The 22,890-nt window shown below is 37.6% G+C and overlaps 1 protein-coding gene across 1 annotated transcript in view; it reads right to left on the reverse strand.

The window, feature by feature from the left end:
* PSMB7 (proteasome 20S subunit beta 7) overlaps window positions 1-22,890 on the reverse strand; it is an 82,405-nt gene that overhangs the window by 29,393 nt on the left and 30,122 nt on the right. Inside the window, exon 6 of the mRNA XM_036748991.1 lies at window positions 15,082-15,140. Coding sequence (XP_036604886.1) covers window positions 15,082-15,140 — 59 coding nt within the window. The remainder of the gene's footprint in view (window positions 1-15,081; window positions 15,141-22,890) is intronic.

Raw genomic sequence — 22,890 nt, forward strand, 5'->3', positions numbered from 1 at the left:
AGCAGCACTTGTGTACGTCACCATCTATCTTTTGTGGCTTATCTCTGAAAGGTGCAGGCTAAGAGCTCATCTCTCTGGCAATGCAACCAGGGAAAGGACCATCACGGCTGGCATTGACAAAGCATGTACTACTTAAAACTGAAGACACACTAAGACTGGGGAGGCGGGGGTGGGGAGTGGGGTGGGACAGGAGATGGGGAAAGAGTAGAACATCCTGCTGGTGTTAGCATGCCTCAGGCAGTGGTAGAAGCTTCAGCAACTCATCTTCAAAAGGCAGAGAGCCAGGACTCTAGAAACCTGCAAAAATTGGCTAAGCCTGCAGTCTTCATTTCTTTAAGTCGAGCATCTTCAAAGTCTAGAATTCTAACTGTAGGGCACAGCAGCTGCCGGTGCAGATTTGATTCTCTCTGCTTTTGGCAGCTCTCAACTTGAAATTCTAGCAAAAGAATTTTTCAAGTTGCTATTATTGCCTGTCATGGATTTATAAATATTGTGCACTCTCTGCTGTGGCATGGCTCTCGTGGGACGCCGGCGCATGCCAAAAGCATAACAGAATGAGAAACAGTTCCTCTTCTTCAAATAAATGCTAATTTTTTCTTAACTGTGCTCACACGATGTGTTTGGTGATCAACTTCAATAGTACAGAATATATATCAGAGAGGAAAAAAAAGCTGATTGTCTTTTCCGGCATCATTCAGCTGCTACTTTCATTAAGCTTGTTTAATTAGATTCCAGATGCTAATTTGCAAGTCGATACCAGAGGGTGCAGGACAGTTTGCCTTTGAATCCTCTCTCTGTGATGTGGTGGTCTTGTAGCACACCACTACCCTTCAGTAGCCTGAGCAAGATTTTCTGACAATTAGTGCAAGGCGGAACAGTATTGATCTTGACAGACTAAATATTAATCTTCTACCCATTTGAATGAATTATAATCTTCAAGAGTTTGTTTCTCACCATACCAAATGAAAATGTCCTTACCTTACAAAGAAATTTAGTTGCAGCAAAACTAGATACATTTTAAGCGATTCTGATTAGTATTCCTAATATGACCACCATCGATATTTCAATTAAGCTATTTTATGGATGTGCATTTCCAAATAGGAGTTTTAGTGTAAGGGCTAGAAAGGATATCAGAACACAGAACGACAGAATATGGAACAAAGAATGCTAGAGTTACCAGGGACCATATAAAGTTGGTATCAGAATGCTAGAGCTAGAAAAAACCTTAGATAACAACTAGTTCTCTACCATCTAAGGAAACTTAGATCCAAGTTTCACAACCAATATAATTGAGAGTAGAATCCTAATCTCCAGGCTTAATATAATCTTTTCTCACTATATCAGACAACTTTCAGTTCCTTGTCTTTACCACCCACTTTTTAATAGGTACCAAGATATGTAAGGAATGGACAGGACCTCAGACTAACTAGTCCAACTTCCTCATTTAACAAATCAGCTACCTTGTTTTATATCTCCACATACAATAGTCCAAGTTGGGTGTGTGACCTCACACTAGAAAGTGGTCCACCTGAACTAGTTATAGTTAATACACAGAACTACAAAGAAAAACTTTGTGAATGTTTCCATGAAACCCATGATCAGTACCAAAAAACCTAATACTCCACTTAAGGTGAAGTCAGTAGTGCATACTTTGTAAACAATAAAGCACTAGATAAATAGGAGCTACTGTTATTGCTACAGACAACAAACACATTTCATCACATACTGAGATTTTCTTATTTTGTTCACTCATTTAGAAAGCATTTGTTAAGCAACATTCAAGGCTCTATACTAGCCATCAGGAGCTTTACAAACAATGACTCAGAGTCATTGCCCTAAAGGCACTTTGATAAACACGAATGTAAGTAAGTATCATGCAAAGTAGACTCTGTGAAATGAGTATGAGAGGTTCAAATGAGAGGCTATAAGACAAGCTGGGTGATATAGTGGAAAGAGTACTGGGCATAGTCAGGGGATATGGATGCCAAATCAGCTCCAATATTCTGGAAAGAATATGACTATCAGCAAGCCACTCAACCTCTCTCAGCTTCACTTTCCTTATCTATAAAATGGAGATTATATTTATACTGCATATGGATTGAATTTCAATAGGCTTAGCCAAGGAGGGTCTTTACTCCCTGAGGGAAATATCATGTACAAATCAAGTGAAATAGATCGCTGGAAGCCAGAAAGTCAAGTAGGGCCAAGGGACAAAGAAGGTCGAGCATCACACTGAATTGGAAGTTCCAGATTTCACAGCTAGTTCCTGACGTTAAGTGGAACAAGAACCTCGATTCCCTGATTTCTAGTGTGGTCATACTTCTAGAGAATGCTGGACCTGGAGTCACGAAGAATATGAGTTTGAATCTAGCTTCAGACACTTACAAGATATGTAGCCCCAGGCAAGTCACTTAACCTGTCTTCCTGTTTCCTCCTCTGGAAAATGGGGGTGATAATAATGGCACCTTCCTCCCAGGATCTTGGTGAGGATGAAATTAGATAATGTTTATGAAGTGTTTCTAGCTAGCTAAATGCTATTATTATTATCATTTCCACTCTAACAGACTTTATTTTCCCTCTCATTTTTTTAACCAGTACCAAGACACACAAGAATTAGAAAAATCTAAGGGTTGACTAGTAGGCATATACGTTCCAAGGATACAACTTGTAAAAAGGAAGGTCCCATATATGCCAGATACTAATTTGCAGAACTCTTTGTTATAGCAAAGAAGTGGAAATATTTGTAGCAGTGCTTTTTTGTGATAGCAAAAAACTGGAAACAAAGAAGATGCCCACTTACTGGGCAATGTGACATAGGAATATAATGGAATATTATTGTGCTGTAATAGGTGGCAGATATGATGACTATAGGGAAGTAGGAAAAGATTTACATGAGCTGAAGAAGAGTGAAGGAAGCAGTCAAGAAAACAACATACAATAAAATGCCGTATACTCTATGTAACAATATACAATAAAAACAATAACTATAAACAATATAAAAGGAATCACCCCAAACTTCTAAAAATGAAAGCTGCAATATCACCAAGAAGCATGACCCCCAAAGACAAGGCATAAGTAGACAAAAATCACACAGCTGTGAAATGTTACATATATTGTGAGATTTTTCCAATGCACTGATCAATTTTACTTCCCTCCCCCCTTCTTCCTTTTCTTCTTTTTCTCTTAAGAGTTGCAAAAACAGAAGATATCACTAAAAGTTTATTTTAAGTGGGGCACAGTAGCATACTCATATCATCCTAGCTCTGAGAGGCTGAGATGGTGGTATATCATGAGCTCAGGAGTACTGCAGTGGGCTAAGTCCAAACTATGCCCAGAACCAATACAGGGGGCCTTCAAGAGCAAAAGGCTACCGGGCTGCCTAAGGAGAGGCAAACCAGTACAGTCTGGAAATGGAGCATGGTCTTCCTCTCATGCACTGCCCCTCCCCCCATTTTTTTGTGACATAATCTAAAGATGGAAAGAGATCTTAGTAAAAATCTGGGTTCAAATCCTGTTCTGCTCCTCACTATTTGCCCTTAAACAAGTCTCTCAACCTCAGTTTTTTCCTTTGTAAATTGAAGGGGAGCACTGAACTAGATGACCTCTAGACTAACTCTTTTTCTAAATCCTATGATCCTCAAGGATAAAGGCCCTCAAGTCCAACTTCTTTATTTTAGAGATGAGGAAAGTGAGATTCAAAGAGGCATAATTTTGTACACATTAAGGAGCTACAATTTGAATCCAAGTTCTCTGACTCCAGATCTACCACCAGGTCTAAGAAGGAACCTATCATCTAATTGTGGGAGAAAGAGAGAAAAGGATCAGGAAGACACTACATATTTTTCTAATCAGAAAGTCCCATATATTAAAATAGTTATCTTCATCATCATCATTCTTTGATCATGTAATTATTCTGCAAATCCTCCAACATACTACCTTTACAACAAAGTATGCACAGAGCCAAGATGCAGCCTTGACTCAATTCTCTTTATAAAAAGATAAATAAGTCTTTGTACCTAATTTAGGGAATCTTAGGCTTTACCTATATATTCTAAACATTGAACCTATGAAATGTCATTAGACAGCATCTACAGTAAAACAGCTTTGCAAGCATGCTTGGTCTTGTTCTTTATCATCAGAATTTTAAAACACCTAACTATATTTCATACTTACTGGCCCAGAAAAATCTCTCCAAGTTTTTTTCTAAGCACTACATGTCTATTGTTGATAATATTAATTGCCTATTGTTTACTTTAAACTGCCTTAATTAGAAAAGGCACTCTACACACACCTTAACAATTGATTTTTTGCTGGTTTGTCAATTTACAGTAACTTGTAAAAGGGCTTGCTTAACTGAATAAAAAACACTCACTTAAAAGTGCAAATTTAAATAATCAATCCTTTATAGGAATTTGGTAAATAAGCAAACACACAGCACAAGCACAAAAAATTTCAGAGCCAGCAGAGACCTGAAAGACTATCTAACACAATACCTTCATTTTTTACAGAGGGGCAGGGCAGGGAAGCAATATGCTCAAGGTCACCCTGTGGATTAGTGGCACATCTGGGATTACAATTCAAGTCTTTTATGGTATTTCACAGTAGAAACTGCACACTAAGTACGCCCAATTATAAAATAACATCAACTTGTATGCATATACCTAACGGTTTGTGGGTACGAATGCAAAATACTTTTTATATATAATCTCATTTTACCCTTATACTAGCCCTGTGATGTGGCTAACAGTAATTATTACCCCCATTTTACAGATGAGGAAACCAAAGCTTAAAAAGGTCAATAACTTGGCCAAAGTCAAATAAATAACTGCTAGTAATCATATAGCATGATTTCAAGCCCAGTGCTCCTTTTATTACACTTCAATGGTCTATAATTTCACTGACATGGGTATTCCCTTTAATAATGCAGATCACAACCTATTCATGCCTGTTTATTCTATACAACTCTCATCTATGTCCTCTCACAAATCTAACGGGAGAAGCGGGGGAAGGAGTGTGCCTACCCAATGTTTTGGATGTACTCCTTGTACTCTCCTGACATGCCATGGATATCAAATGGAGCACCCACATTACTCACCAGTAATCCCTTCATCTCACTATGTGACTGGCCTAACTTTTTTTCCCCAGTCAAACACTTCTCTGATGACAATCTTTTCATTCTTCATTCTACTACTTTTCTGAAACAGATTCACAGAAGAAATGCTCATAATAACAGCTAGCATTTATATCGTGTTTTAAGGTTTACAAAGCCCTTTACATAAGTTATACAACAATGGAAACTTCCATAGCACATTTCTACAAATTACAAAGTGCTTTCTCACTACTTGTGAAGAAAGTAAACATTTTTACCGAAAAGGTAAACTGAGGCTCAGAGACGTTAAGTGAAGTATCTAAGCTCAAAAAGTAGTAGAACCAGAATCAAATTCATATATTTTGACTTCCAAAATTGAAAAATCTATCTGATACCATGTGGCCCTTACAGGATGTCTGTAACAGATCTTTACTGAAAAGAATTCAAAATATCTCTAGTACTAGCTCGTAGTTCAAGTTGGTAAGTAGTTATTCATCTCTGATTTCCAAACTCAGAAATACCTCATAATACAGCAGATGGAACATTGGAATGGGGTCAAGTGACCTGGGTTCAAGACCCAGGTCGGAATCTGCTTGCTACCAACCTACTGCGTAGTCTTGGACAAGTCACTTTCCTTCTCTATAGATATGGTCCTTCCCACTTTAATACTATATATTTTGGCATCTGTGTCCTAAAGGCCTTCCAGTTCTTACTACTATATTCTATACTCTTAGGCTCCTTCCAGGTCTATCCATCTATATCCTAGGCATTCTATTTTTTAAGTATGGCCTAAAGTTCTTCGAGGAGGTGACTTTTTACTATTTTACTACTTTACCACTTCCCAAGCTTTGTTTTTAGTGACTTAGCATATAGATCACCCTGCTTAAGAATACTAAACAGAAAAGAATGACATGAGAATATAGTCTTACAATGAGAAATTATATCTGCACAATAATCTCATTTACAGAGGATAGTTGGATCTATTTATTATTCCTAATTAGAGCATGATACTATTGCTTTTAAAACAGCTAACCAGAACTTTCCTTAGCCACATTTTGTTTAAATGCCTACATGTGTGTAACAGAAGAAAAAAATTTGGGTGTAATAACCAAATTACTTATTCTTAATGCCAATTCACTAAAGGGGTACACAGTTTCCAACCAAAGGGGTAACCAACTGAATGAAATCACATAAGCACTATGTATTTTATGAGTACTTGAACCAGGCACAAAAAGCAGTCTGAGCTTCGATGTAACTCATTCATTTCAAGTAAGGAGAATTACCAGGGGAAGAAAATCTCCATTCATAGAAACCATTAAAAACAAAGGATAAAAAAAAATAATTCTCGTTTCTTAACACTTTAAGAATTAAAATGTACTTTCTTCATTACTATCCTAAGGGGTCTGAAGAGTTAATAATTCCCATTTGACAGAAGATAATGAGTTTTCAGAGGGACTTGCCTAGTCACAAAGGTCTCTTGATGTATCTAGTGCTCTAAATGGCTTTCTAGGTAAGACAAAGTTACCTTTACGGATTGTGTTATAATCTAGTACAGAGATATGATACACAAGCAGGTAAGTGTAATACATAAATGCATTAAGGAGGCGCAAAGTGGACATGGTTGTAGTTTTAGGTGAAGTTTAGTGCAATGATAAACATGACCAGTAGAAAACTGTACAGCTACCAAGTCACCCAAGGTAACAATTTCTAAATTTGGTGTATACTATAAGAAAAGCATCTGGCGTCTTTCAAAACAGCAGTCCAAAGCTAAGCAGCCCACTCTCCTTCAGATCCAAGGAGTTTCACACAAAGAGGTACTCATGAAACAATACAATCTGGGAATTTCTTATCTTGGTCTGGTAATTTCACACAATCGGAAAGCTTTTCTTCAGCATCAAACTGTCCTACTGTATCAGCACATTCTTTTTGCAAGTAAAATCTTAATAAGAATTTATTAAGTGCCTAATATGTTCTGTTGTTAAGTGCTGTAGGTATACACAATTATATAGGGCAATAACGGTCAATACAATCAAGACCCTGCATTTCCCAAGACAGTCTACAAGCCTATTAATACATAAATGTCCACCACAACCCACTTGACTATTTTGTATACTTATAACTGGACAGCTAGGTGGCGCACTGGATAGACAATGGAAGGCTTGTAGTCATACTTATTAACTTACGACTACATCCTAGTATGCTTTTCTCTTATGTTACAGAGCAAGGTAGTGAAATCAACTCAAAGATTACCCAACCACACAAAAACAGCTGGAAAGAGCAAGTAACAGACAAAAAGGATTAAAACAAGTATTTTTAATAAGAGTCTTAAGATTATCTAGCTGAATCAAAAAAGGTCAAAGAACTCTTTTCTGGAGCTAATCATGAGAACATGACTAATTCTGTCTACCATTACCTATTATAAGTTCTCCTTTATTACATCAGTTGAATACACTCCACATTCAAAGCTCAGAGCATTCCCTATAGTTGAGGAGGGTGTTAACAAAAACCTGTTGACCTGAATGCCAGAACTGAAAATTCTCCACAAGCAGACCATGTGATTCCTCAACACTGTCCCATTCTCCTCGAACTGTTCTTGTCTCTGACCATCTAAGATCAAAATGGTTTCTCTCCATTTATCAGAGGCAAGATGACCCATCATCAGAGTTCTGTCCTTTGCAGTTAATCTTTCAAGTAATGTCAAGAATTGGGCTCCACAGACAGGTAAAGATTAATCTCCAGGTTTAGGGAAATCAGGATTGCATCTCCTAGGGAAAGGCATTCTATCTATGGGGCTATGAGATTAAGATCTCTAACAAAGGAAACACTGGGGATGGAAAGAGAATAAGTAAATTGTGAAAATGTCTCATTCTATCAATACTTTAGACAGGAAATTGAGATTCAGTGAAGCTAAATGACTTGCCCATGATCATAAAACTAATAAATCAAAATGACTGAGCTTAAAATGCTAAAGTAACTCTCAAGTAACAATCTAGGTATCCGGATATGAAAGAATGTCTCATTCAACTACAGATAGTGTGTGTGCATCTTCAAAAAACTACTATGAAAACCTTTAAGTGAAGGGTTATATGATGACATATTTGCTGTACTTACTTAGAGGACCACGGCAGCAGGGCATAGTGATATCAATATTGATGCACTGCTCAATGGAGCTGTTGAGCACCTTGTGCCTTCCATTTCCTACTGGGCACAATGTGTTCCCTGAGAAAATGGCACAGTGGGCCAAGCTGAGCATCTTCCACCTGCCTAAAAGGACTTCCCACTACACAGGAAGTCTATCAATTCCTGCCATGGCTCATTGCCAGCATCCTCAGGTGAATACCTCCTCAGACCCATCAAATACCTTGTATCTTCCTTCTCCTGATGGGCATGGCATGTCCCCGGAGGGAAGGTTGCAAGGGGCTGGGCTGGGTGTTTTCCATCTACCCCAAAGCAATGACTTCCATCTGTGCCAGCACAAGGCAACCTCCACCTCCTGCTCTCAGCCCAATCACCTAACTGGAACTTATAGACCCACAGGTGCAAAGAGGAGGAACCTACCCTCTCACTTCAACATTTCCACCTCTTGCTATACCTATCCTTTGAGGAAATTAGAAGGAGAAAGCCAGTGGGGAATGGAACTACTTTCTTCTGCTATACAAGTTCATCTTCCATCTCCTCCTGTATCCTATTCCTGCATAATCTCTTTGGAGGTAAAAGGAGCTGTGTGAAGTAGGACCTCCCATCTGATCATGTACTTCCCATCTCATATGGCACTTGCCTCCAGCTCATTCTGCAACTTCCACTGGGAAGAGGAATGGCACCCTCCATCCAATGAACATTGTCACACCTGGTCATATCAGGTGCCAAATCCCAATCATATCATAGTCATATCCCAAGGGGTCATCAACCCCAACTCTCAATTCCTTATTTCTATTCCCCACAAAACCCACCCACCTCAAATTTTCAACCAAACACCACCCAGCCCCTCTACAATACCCTCTGGAATGCCTTTCCATAGGCAAAAAACTTTTCTTCATCTTAAATCTTTTCTTCTCCTACTCCTATCTACTAGCTCTTACTGAAATCTCCTCCTCTCCTGCCCCATTCTTCACTCCCCTCCCAAGATACACATTCCCTGGCCACCCTTTCCAGTACTAGCTGCATCTTCATTCATTCTCTTTGACTCACTAGTTGAGGCAGGGGAGTTGGAAAAATCCTTGCTCTCCAATGCCACTTCCAGGTTCTCCTCCTTCCTCCATCACTGAGATTCATGATATTCATTCTTACCACCTAATCAGAATCATGGTAGCTCAGAAACTCATGGCACTTCCTTTCCTTCCTCAATAAGTTTAGGACATGGTTCACAATTTTTCTCTCCTTCCTAGTTTACTGTCCTCACACTAGAAGACTTCAACATACATACTGACTGTACCTCAAATACCTTAACCACACAGTTCTTCAACTGCTCACTTCCCATGAGCTACTCTTTGACCCCACCTCAGTCACACACACAGAGTAAAACCCCTGATGTTGCCATCACCCACAAATGTACCATCTCTACGTTCAAGAATTCTTAAGTTCCCATATCTGACTATAATCTATTGACTTTTTATCTCTTCTTCTGCCTTCTCTTACAAAATCTTACTGTGACCTCCAATCTCTTGATCCCTAAATTCTCTGCCAGCTCATCTCCCCTGCAATAGCCCTTCTCCCCTTCTCCCCAATTTGACTCTTTGGTGAACCAATTCAACTCTATACTGTCGTCTTCTATTGAATCCCTAGCTCCCTGTCCCAGTCTTAAATTGCTTTCACCATTCACTGCCCACGCTGCTACATACATGCTGCTAAAAGATGGAGAAAATTATGCAACCATTCTGACTGGGTTCACTACAAATTTATGTTCTGCAACTTCAACACTTCATTATCCCACTCTTCACAATAGCTCTTCCAAACCTCTTCATCCCACTTCAAGCCTCCTATGATCCCCCTTCTCCCTTCTTTCTCAGCTGAGAATCTTGCCTCAAATTTACAGAAAACATTGAGATCATTTCCCATAAGCTCTCTCTTCTCCCCTCTTCTTGATCTCTTATCACTTAGATGCCTTCACCTACTATCTTCTCCTTCATTCCTGTCTCCCACAATGAGGTGGTCATACTCTGTACCAAGGCTAACCCTTCTATTTGTACAAATGATCCCATTCCATACCATCTTCTTCAACAGATTGCCCCTTCTTGTCATCCCCGTTCTATTATTTATTTTCAATCTCTCCCTGACTACTGGTTTATTCCCTACTGCCTCACAAACATGCCCATGTCTCTGGCCACCCTGACAAAGCCTTCACTTGATGCTTTTATACCTGCTAATTACTGCAGCCTATATCTCTTCTTCATTTTGCAGCTAAACTCCTTGAAAAGGCCATATAAAATAGGTGATCCACTTTCTCTCCTCCCACTCTCTTATCTCTTTACAATCTGGCTTCTGTCCTCATCATTCCAGGGAAACTGCTCTCTCTAAAGTTACTAATTATTTCTTAGTTGCCAAATCAATTGCCTTTCTCTATCCTTCTTCTCCTTGACCTGACACTGTTGATTACCCTCTCCTCTGTATTTCTGTTCTCTTTAGGTTTGGGGGAACACCACTGTTTCTTGGTTCTCCTCCTACAAGACTGCTTCTTGGCTAGATCTTCATCCCAGTCACTGCCTCTACCTGTAAGTGTCCCTCAGGTTCTGTCCTGGGCCCTCTTCTTTTTCCTTTTTAAATTACTTCACATGGTATTCTTATCAGCTACCACAAACTTAATTACTATTTCTGGGCTGCTGATTCTCAAATCTACCTATCCCTGCACAAACTCTCTAATGACCTCTAATCTAGCATTTCCAACTGCCCTTCAGACATCTCAAACTGAATGTTCAATTTTAAACATGTCCAAAATCAAACTCATCTTTCCCCTTAAACCCTGCCCTCCTACCTTCCTTATTACCTATGAGGTTAAACCATCCTCCCAGTCCCTCATGCTTACAACCTAGGAATCAACCTCAACTCACTATCTCTTAACCCCCATTATTCAATCTGTTGCCAAGGCCTATCTATTTCACCCTTGCAACATCTCTCAAATATTCCCCCTCCTCTACCATGCATGACACTGCCAACACCCTAGTAAAAGTCCTTATTATCTCACTCCAGGAGTAATGTAACAGCCTGCTGGTAGGTATGCTTGCTTCTGCCTCAAGTTTCTCCCCACTCCACTCCAACCTCCATTCAACCACTAAAGTGATTTTCCTAAAGTACAAATCTAACAACGTCCCTAACACCCCCAATAAACTCCAATGGCTCTCTACTGTCTCCAGAATCAAATACAAAGGCAGTCAAAAAGCCCTTCATATCTAGCTCCCTCCTACCTTTCCAGTCTTCTTATACCTCACTCCCCGAGATATACACTTTGATCTAGTAACATTATTTTCCTTACTGTTACTTGAACAAGACACTCTGGCTTCCTTTAAGTCCCAGTTAAAATCCACTTTCTACAGGAAACCTCCAACCCCTCTTCATTCCAGTGCTTTGCCTTTTTTAAAAATTATTTCCTACTTATCTTGTACATAGCTTGCTTAGTACACATTTGTTTGCATGTTGTCTCCACTATTAGCCCATAAGCTCTTTGAGGACATTGCTGTCTTTTGCCCCTTTTTGTATCTCCAGCACTTAGCACTATGTCTATTACACAGTAAACATTTAATAAATGTTTAATGAATGATCGGTGGGGGCAGAACCAAAACCAGAGAGAGGCTGAAGAGAATCACGAAATGTCAGAAATAAAGAGGACTTTATAGATGTTCTAGTCCAATGCTTCCATTTTACAAAATGAGGAAACAAAACTCCTGACAGATTAAATTACTTGCCTATGGTTATGTGGCTAGGAAGTTGCAATGGTGGAACTTAAACAGGTGCTCTGACAAAGTGTAAGAAGGGAAAACCTGAAGAAATCTGGTAGCAATGGGTGACGTTGCCTACATGCTGTTCAGTTCTAATGGCATGAGAGGGAAAACAAAAAGAGTTGCTGAATCTTCATATCCCAAACTCTTAACACTTTAGAATTTATAACCTCTAGTTTTGGTGGAGATAGCTGTGTTTGTTTGGTTTTTTTTTTTAAACAAAATGTATCTAGATCACTGAATCTTAAGCAGATTAGGTTAACTCCACTGTCAACTGAATATTGGGGGAACAATAATTATCTTGAACACAAAATTCTAGGCTACCAACAGGCCTATTCCTCCCAGATTTGTACAAGACTTAGAAAATGAGATTCTTGCTCAAAGATAAATCATATCAAACTAAAAAGTATGCAGGTATCCTGCAATGTCATCATGAAAACTACTATGGAGAGGATTCTTGGAAGGGTTGCCATGTGGAAGATGCATTTGATTTACTCTGGCCGAAGAGGACAGAACTAGGACTAATGGAGAAATTAAACAGGCGAGGACTTAACAATTAAAGCTTTCCAAAAATGGAACCAGCTGCCGCTAAAAGTAATAGATTTTGCATCATAGTGTCCAAAGCTGCATAATTCAGAAATAAGTTCTCCATTTGTGTACAAGGAAGAAAACAGTTAAGTAGAGACTGAATGACCACTTGGGGATATTTTAGGTGGGATTTCTACTTAAGGTAGCAACTGGACCAGCTGACCTCTAAGGTCCTTTCTAACTTTGACTGTCTATGCTCAGTGTCCTAGATACTTAACAGTGGCAGGAGAGAACTTAAGAGGTCATTAATCTATTCTAACCTCTTCATGGTACATATAGGGAAAAAGAAGCCCCTCAAAATTTACTGACTTGTACATGGTCACATGGTTAGTAGTTTTAACAGAATTTGAACCTGTGCCTTTTTACTCCAAATCCAATGGCTTTTACCACACTATGACTGCATCCTGCCAATTCTAATGTTCTGTGTTCTAAGATTCTTTCCAGTCTTATCATACTATGTTCAAAAGTCCCTTCCAGTTCTAAAATTTCTGCAGTCTAAACTTTATTCTAAAGCCCCTTCAAGCCTCTTCCAATTTTATATGTCCTAGGTTCCTTTTACCTCTAAAATTCTAAAAGTCAATGACAATTTTAATTTCTCATTTTGGAAGTATGATTGTGGAAACAATGAAAGACCTATGGGTTTGATCTTGTTTTCTGGCTATTAAAGAATGCAAACAAGGTCCTGAAAACAGGAACGACACTGATCATTAAAGGAGATTTAGTGGTGTGTCACTCAGAAGATAATCCTTGATTATTTCTCATCCTATCTGGGAAAAGAAATAAAAACATCTATGTAAGGTACCGTCCCTTTGAAGCTAGTATTCCAGTCCCTTTATGGAAAAGCCTAGTCCATTAATGATTATATCCTCCTCATAAGCCAAGATATGGAGCAAGCCATAAAGACTTAAAAGCTGTGCAATTTCACTCCAGGATTTTGTGATACTATAAAAGTGTATGTGTAGTTGTGCACACTTGCACCCCAGTGTGAAAGAAGAAAAATCAGCTACCATTTTCACATGGCCTATCATCTGTCATAGTGTTCTCCTAATGTGGTTGGGACAATAACATCTGACTCATCCTGGTGTGGGTAGAACTTGCCAGAAGTGTAACACTCATCCCATCTAGTCACGTTCATTATCAAATTTTCAAATCTGATATCATTAAATAAAGGGATAACGCAAACACTTCATAAAATTCAAAGTGCTACTCCTTAAAAGAAGTGGGAAGTCCACGGGGGTGGATATTGCATACATTTTTAAACTTTTTTGATGCAGTGATTGGTTTTATGGCTTTTCTTCTTCTTTCTCTGTCTCTTAAAAAAAAAGTATATGTTACATGGGTTGGCTCTCTTGAAAGGAAAAGGAGGAGGGATACTGGGAGAAATTTAGGTAGTATAGAAAAAAAGACATCAACAAAAATTTATTTTAAAAAATGTAAGCGCTAAATAAATGTCAGGTACTATGACTATTTTCAAACAGCAGAACAGAGGAGTAGACTAGCCAATCACTAAACTGAACAAGCATACCCCAAACCCCAGTGAAATAACATGCTAGAGTCCTATACTGCAAAGGATGATGAGGATCAAGAGCCCACAAGAGGTTGCAAACTACTAATTGCTATAAGATAGAATGTAGTAACAGCAAAATGTTGGGCAAACATAAAATTAACTATTCCAGTATTCTGCGTATACTAGCATGAGTGAGAATTATTCATAGCAATAGCAACTCACATTGACTCAGCATTTTAACATTCATTTTAACATTTTAACACTGATGCAGGACGTGCAAGTATTGTTATTCCATTTTACAGATGAGAAAAATAAGGATAAGTAAGGCAAAGTGATGTGTCCACAATCAATTCTCTCATGTCAAGTAATAATGGGCCCAGACAAAATGGAAAAGGGGGGGGGGGGTTGGGGAGAGGAACAGAGACAGGGACACACAAATGGGCTTGGACCCAGAAAATCTTTGTTTAAACTCTAGCTCTGCTTTATTACCATTGATAAGTCGGAGAACTGCTCCATGTCTCAGTCTCCTCATTCATAAATCAGAAAAACTCCTGCCCTACTTACTTCACACTTGTTTTGAATTCCCAATTAGAGAATGTCAAATAACATTTACAGAATAGTATAGTTGAAATGTTTAGCGCTGAAAAGACCTAAGAGATCATTTCATCCAACCCACTCATTTTTATAAACACACGTAAGGACCACAAAAGTAAAGTGACTTGCACAAAAATTATAAAAGTTCTAAGTGGTATAATCTGGATTCAAACCCAGATCATCTGACTCTAAGGCCAATATTCTTTCTACTATACCAAGCTTCCTTTAATTTTTTTAGGAATATTATCAATTTTTAACATGAAAATGTGATGGATGGATAGACAGACGGACAGACAGATAGAAAGAACACTGCTTTCGAAATAACTGAACTTAATTTTCTCTAGAGGACAGGGGGACACAACAGCTTTACATACCTCCATGTCTGGTTTAAATTTATCTTCAAATACAGCCATTGCTGCCAAAGACCCAGAACCTATAAGAAATAAGATTCAGCTTATTAGAGTTGAAAGGGATCTTAGACACTGTCTAATATAACCCCCTTGTTAGAAAGATAAGGAAACTAAAGCCCAGAAAAGGAAAATACTTTCCAGAGAAGGAAGTAATATGTCCATAGTCACACAGCAAATTGGAGGCAGAAGTGAGTCTTAAACATAGGTTTCCTAATTTCCCAACAGTGCTCAAAAAGATTTACTTAGTTCTTTGCCTAAAAGATGCCCAACTTCTCCACATCTATGCTACTTTCAGGGGAAATGTTGACAAAGGGGAAAATACTACAAAGTTGCATTCAAATGTGAAAAAATGTTCAATCATAATTGGACCATATATGCCCAATACATTCTTCTTCAAATAATATTCACACTTACAAAACTCGCAAAAGCCTGGTACTAGCCCCGCTTTAACTACTAAATTGAGTGAAAATAAATTATTCATAACAAAATGATAACTCATATTTACTTAGCATTTTAATATTTACTTTAACATTTAGCAATAAGAGGTACAAGTATTATTATTCCATTTTACAGATGAGAAAAATAAGGATAAGTAAGGCGAAGTGACAAGTGTCCATAATCAATGTTAATAAGAGCTAGGACTCAAATCCAGGTCTTCCAAGTCTATGGCCAGTGCTCTTTCAACTATTCTACACTGCTGAAGCATGAAAATGAGGTTACAGAGAATGTGTAAAAGAAACACACACAAAAAAGGGAGAATGCTACATCACTTTAAATATTCTGTTCTACTTTGATTCCTATGGCCCACATTTCTCCTTTGGCAGGTTGTTGGGTATATTGCTAAATACCATGCCAGAAGACTAGATTGTTTTAATGAGCTGTCCTGGTAACAGCCACCTTGACACACGGAGAGGATACTAGCACACCAGCAATGACACAAAGTAGTGTCCTGGCAACAGTAATGGGACCTCAAGCTGCTGCCACCACACTCTTTCACCACTCCTGTAGAGCATGGCTTTGGGACGATTATTTTCAGTCTGTGCTCTGAAAAGTAGCAACTGAGTAGCCCCAAAATGACAGACAAGGAAACATAAATATATTATCTCAATAGTGATTGGTTCAAAGGTTATCATTGCATTGATGTAACTGGCTACCAAATTCATCTCAAGTAAAGTACTATGGAGGTCCCAGTGTTATAAATAAGTACATGCTGCCTTCATGGATGTACAAAAAAAAAAAAAAGCAGCTCAGCACTATTTGAAATTTTAAACTTGCTTTGTTCAGAAAAGAGTGACTCTTTAGAAAACCATCATCTTGTCTTTACTGGATCCTGGCAATATTTCAGGACGTTCTACTTTGGGAGCAAGAATAAAGTTGGTCACAATTTTTTACTCCAATTAGAAGATTTTTTTGGCATTTATGACTTTTTAACTTGTTTTGCATACCACTATCTATTTAGCTGGGTCACAGAGAAAACCATATTTTCTATTTAAAATGATTTGTGTACATCGCTTGACCACCTCAATGGTTTTAGCAAAGGAAAAAGGCAGCGATTAAACAGTTTCAAATGAGGTGTCCTGCTGATTTTATCAAGTCGGCTGAATGTATAATGAAAAAGGAGCCGCTGACAGTGACACCACATTGAGAAAATACAGACTGCCTTATCTGAACCATTTAAGGAGGTCCAATTATAGATCAAATTTAAAGGGTAGAAACAGCAGATTTACAGACACAAATCAATGAACATGGTAATCCCGATGAATATGACAGATATTCCTGTTACGGAATATTGCTGTGGTTGAGGATCATTACCTTTACAGTACCAAATACATCACATCTAAGAGCAGTAGGAAGCAGGGAGTGTGGACCTGTATTACAAGCAATGACTATTCATTTAAGCATTGGAGCTATAGGCAACTCCAATTTCTTTTTTCACCCCTCCTCCTTTAAGAAAATTAAAACTGAAAATTAAATAACTCTTAAGAAGCCTTTCAAAGGGGATGGAGATAAACTAGATACGTAAATCAGAGCTATCACAACAAATTAGTATAAAATCACCTAATGTTAAAAAAAAAATCACCTAATGTTAGGGTTAGAAGAGACTTTGGACAACAGAATATTAGAACCCAAAATATCAGAACTGGAAAGACCTTAAAATAAAGAATGTTAAAAACGGAAGAAACTTTGGAATATAAAACAGCAGAACCAAAAGGAACCTTAGAACAGAATTTCAAAACTAGAAGATGACCTTTGAGATCAGTACTACAAGTTGTAGATGGATAAAATGAGTCCCAGTTGGAGCCCAAGTGAGGAAACTGAAAGGTGAAGTAACTGCCCAAAGTTGCAAGTTCAGTAAGCTTTCCACTATAAGTTGCCTCCTAGCAAATTCACTAAATCACAATCTCCTCAGTCCTCAAGAGCTTGAAATTCAATCCAATTCAACAAGCATGAATTAAGCAACTACTACATGCAAGGCACTCTGGTAGCTCTGGCTTTACAGGGACAAAAAAAGCAAAAAGTTTGGGACCTCCATGGGCTTATCTCTGACACATATGCAGATATTTTAAGGTTTGCAAAATGTTTTATATAATACAGTATTTTATCATTTATACATCACAATTCTGAGAGGTGGAAAATAAAGAGAATATCTTTGCTTCATCCATCTTCTTGTGAGACACACCTTCAATCTGAGGTCTCTGGAACAAAAGGAACTAGTAAACAAAGCTACTGTTTAAGACAACCTGCATATAGCTTCAGACTTCAGGGATAAGTTATCCAGCTGGCATAAGGAGGAAAAAAAGGACTATGCTTATGAACAAATGAAAAGGCTACAATATAGGGCAGGGCTCTCCAACTTTAGGTTTTTATTGAAAGAACAGACAACATATTTTGATTTCCCATTTTAGTGAGAGCTCTGCAGTAGCTCGGCTTCATTTACTAAAGCATTCATGTAAATGTCTATGCTGGTAGGCAGGCTGAATGGGGCCTGCGGGCTGCAAAAATTTTGGACAGCCCTGACATAGGGTACCCCTGATGTTTTATAGCAATACAAATTATTACTGCCAGAGACACGAATAGTAAATGTGTCTTATTTTTAAAAATCTGCTCCATGAGTTTAAAGCCAAGAGGAGCCAGAGTACCATGCCTAGAGATCAAAAACTACCAAACAAAAATAAACATAGAAAGGGCACAGAGTAAATACTGTAAAAAAAACTAATAAATTGTATTTAACAAATAGAAATACTTATTACCTTACATCTGAATAGTGCTCTAGAGTTTTCATATACATTATCTCATCTGATCTTCAAAACAGTACTGTGAGTTAGCTGTTAATTGAACGTTTATATGTGTGAGAGAGAATACTATATTAAGTATCAGAAGAAGGAGAGGTTAGAGATCTCATTTTCTTTATTTTACCTATGAGAAAAAATAGGGTCCAGAGATGGCAAGCTATTTGCCTTAGGTGACAAAGCTGGTAATTATTAAGGATAAAAGCTTAAGCCCAGGTTTTTGAACATGAATACTTTCCATTGAACATGAATATTTTCCATTGAACATGAATTCTTTCCATTACTAAAAACATCTAAGATGGGGCTTATAAGAATCAACAAGCCTAAAGAAGATTGGCTAAAAATAGGGTTAGAACAGCACGTTGTACCATATATTCCAACCTAAGTTCCAAATGGTTACTTGACCTAAATACAAACTGCCCCATTCAAAAATTAAAGGGGGGAGGAGAAAATGGATGACAATAACACATTCAAAACTATTATGGCTACAGAATCCTGAACCAAGAGACAGAGGCCATCACAAAATATAAAATTAATAGGCATTTTTTAGTATATAAAATTCAAGCTTTTGCACAAAAAAAAAATCAATGCAGCTAGGATAAGAAACTGGTCAACGAGGAAAAAAAATTGCATCAAATATCTCCGATAAATACCTGATACCCAAGTAATAGGAAATTAATACAAATATATATGTGTATATACGTATATATGTATATGTGTATATGTATATGTATATCTATCTATCTATCTATCTGAGAGACCAAAAGTCAATAGATAAGTAGCCAAATGATATAAACAGTTCTCAAAAAATTACAAAACTTTAACAACCACAAAAGACTGCTCTAGAACACTAAAAAAAGAAATGCAAATCTCCCTCATTAGGATGCAAGCTCTTTGCCAGTAGGGGTTTCAATCTTTGTACTTGAATCCCCAGGGCCTAGACCAAAGCCTGGCACAAAAGCACTTAATAAACACTTGTTGATTGCTGATTAATTTTTTTTTAGTCAAAACAACTCTAAGGTTTCACCTTATACCCAAGAAATTGACAAAGTTGGCAAAAAAGATGGGAATAGTAAGTCCTGGAGGGGCTACAGAAAGATCAGCAATAAATGCACTAAAGGTGGATCTAGGAACTAGCCCACCATTCTGGAAAGCAATTTGGAATTATTCTAAGAAAATGACTAACATGTGCATACCCTTGGACTCAGAGATCCCACTGTTAGGCATGCATGCCTCAAGGGAGTCAAACAGGGGGAAAAAAGCCACATCTCTGATCTTTCTAGTACCATTTTTTGTAACAACAAAATAATAGAAATAAAGAAAATGCTCATTGACTGAAGGATAGCTAACATGTGGTACAATATAATAAAATATCACTGTGCTCTAAGAAATGATGAATATAGAGAATAAAGACTTACATGAAATGATGCAAAGTGAAGTAAAACCAGGAAAACAATATGCAAAATAATTACAAAAACATAAATAAAACAATTACAAAAAATAAAACTAAACTGAATGCTGTATAATTCTAATGATCAAACTGAGCCCCCAAGAGTTGAGAAAATCACTTTCCTCCCTTCATTAGAGAGGTGGGGCACTACGGGTATGGAATGCTGCAGATTCTATCAGAACCTCTTTGATGTTTTGGCTGGTTTTTTCTTTCTGAATCTTTGATAGAAGGGAAGGCTCAAAGGCAGTAGAGAGATGAGATGATATTCAGAAATGAATATGATTTTTTTTAAAAAAGGCAACAATTTTTTTTTTAATTTTTAGGTTTCAGTTTTCACCTCCCAAACTAACCACTCACATGCAGGTGATTTATGTCTGGAAAGACCTTATAGGTAGGTCAACTAGCCAAGCGGTGTCAAACTCAAATAGAAACAAATTCTTGTAGGCCACATATTAACTTAGAAAACAACAAATTTACAATTATACTGTATTTGTTTTTTATTTTGTCAAACATTTCCCAAATTACATTTTAATTTGGGTTGGGCTGTACCTAAAGCCTGAGCTTGACACTTCTGATCTATCCCAACATTTTAATTTACAAATGAGGAAAATGAGTCAAAAAGAGGGCTCTGGAGCAGCAGTGGATAGAGTACTAAGCCTGTAGTCAGGAAAAACTGAGTTCAAATCTAGCTTAGGACACTTAATAGCTGTGTGACCCTGGGCAAGTCATCTAACATCTCTTCACCTCAGTTTCCTCATCTGTAAAATGGGGATAATAACAGCACCTACCATCTTAGGATTGTTGGGAAGATCAAATGAAATAACTGTAAAGTACTTAGAACAATGCCTGGCACTATGTAAATGTTAGCTATTATCACAGTGATTTGAATAAGATCACAAAGCTAGAAAGCCACAGATCCAAATCAGATGTTGATTTCAAATTCCTTTCCATTGCATTATGGTGCATGGTCTCAAGAATCATCCAATAATATCATGGACTTTTCTCATCCTCCCTACCATACATGTTTCCTCCGGGTTCGTGCTCCATTAAGAAAATAAAATGACTTTCCCATATAAAACTTTCTCCCACCCCAAATTCTTTTCTTCCCCTCTGAGAAACAAGCAGCACATTGTCAAACCACCTTTTCCTCTCCCTCCTCTGTTTCCCTCCCCTTCCCCAAGCAATAGAACACACTCTGCCACCCCAACCCCACCCCCAATATGACTGGGCAAATGATTTTCTCTTTCCAGGTATCAGTCCACTTTATAAAATACAAGTTGTGTTTGATGATCTCCAAAGGTTCTTTTCCAGCTCTATTGTTCTATGATCCAACAAGGTACCTTCCTGTTCCAAGGTTCTATGTTCTCAGGTTCCTTCTAACACTAACATTCTGTGTTCTTAGACTCCTTTAAGCTTTAATAGTCTATATTCTAAGGTCCTTCCAACTCTAACATTTTAAGATTCTGTGAATGACCTTGCCAAAAGCAGGTGCAGGAAAGAGAAAACTAGCCAGCAGTCACTCTCTACAGCTGTCGAACTCTAGTTATTTATATAATGATAATCACTATCACTAGTTATCACTAGGTATTTCTGCCTTTATTCTACTAGTCCTGGTTTAAGGAAGCACTTGAAGTAGGCTAGAGCTAATATATAGTTCCCAGCTCTGATCTCATTAGAATACAGGTTCTTTACTTTTTGTGTGCCATAGACCCCTTTTGGTAGTCTGGTGAAATTTTTGGACCCCTTCTCAAAATAATGTTTTTAAATGCATAAAATAAAATAAATTTGAAAGGAAATCTATTATATTAAAATACAGCTATCAAAAAAAATTTAACAGCTTACTGACCCCAGGTTAAGAAACCCTACAAGAATTAAATTGAAGGCAGAAAGTGAAGTCTTTATAAGGGAAGTAAATTCTAAATAAATGCTACATTTCAACCACTTGAAAATCAGTGCCTTCTCTTTGAGATTCCAAGAAGCCTCTGATTCTGGACTCTTTCTCACAGAAACACAGAGAATCACAGGAAAAAAAAAGTGTGTGTGGGGGTGATTTTTGAGCCCAAATAAATTTGTCACTGATTCCAGTACCACTCTTAAGTGGCTGTTTTCAGAAAATTGCATTAAAAATCTCAAAAATAAAGTTACCAGAAGTGGCAACAGACCCAGATGTTTATATAATTCTACAGAAATGTCAGGGAAAAGAGGACAGAGGGATAGACTATAAGAGCAAATATGGTAAAATTTCATGGAAAGCAATATTCTGTACTATGTGTATTAAAAGTTGACTGGATACTTTACTAAATAACTAATAAAGAACTAGATAGTACATGGAGTCCTAATAAAATATTAAGAGACAGACTCTAAATGAGGGAGGATGAAATTTTTGCCAAATATAACTGATATTATAAAAATTCTCACATATAAATTTTGTTCCTACTTAAGTTTCAATTTCTCAGATTTAAAAAAAGTTTATTTAGCAAGCAAGTAAGCAAATACCAACACGAATATACAAAAATGAATCCTGCTTTCATATTCTTATGATGGTCTAAACCATCGTTATTATGTCATTAGACAACAAATCAAGATGACCATAAAATCAAAGCGCCATCTCCCACACATAGTCATCCAACTTCTATTTGAAGACCTTCAGTGAAGAGGATTTCCTCCAGAGGCAGCCCACTCCACTGCAGAAAGCTCCTAAATGTTAGGTAGTTCTTCCTTTTATAAAACCTCCCTATATATCTCTAGAATTCTGTCTCTTTGCAGCTTCCTTCCACTGTAACTTCTGCCTTCCAGCACAAAGGAAAAATAAATAGTAGTCTATCTTCCACATGACAATCCTTCAAATATGTGAAGGCTACTATCTTTTCAGGATCTAATCATCTTTTGTTCCTTCAATTTAAAAAAAAATTTCTGAAGCTATTCTTTCCATTAAATGTCAGACTTGAGCAGCATGTTGAAATTTTGGTCAAACCACTGAAAGGATTAATACCTTTTATCTCTATATAGTTCTCTTACATACAACTACTAAAA

The sequence above is a fragment of the Trichosurus vulpecula genome, chromosome 3 (assembly GCF_011100635.1).
Source record: "Trichosurus vulpecula isolate mTriVul1 chromosome 3, mTriVul1.pri, whole genome shotgun sequence".
NCBI classification, from domain to species: Eukaryota; Metazoa; Chordata; class Mammalia; order Diprotodontia; family Phalangeridae; genus Trichosurus; species Trichosurus vulpecula.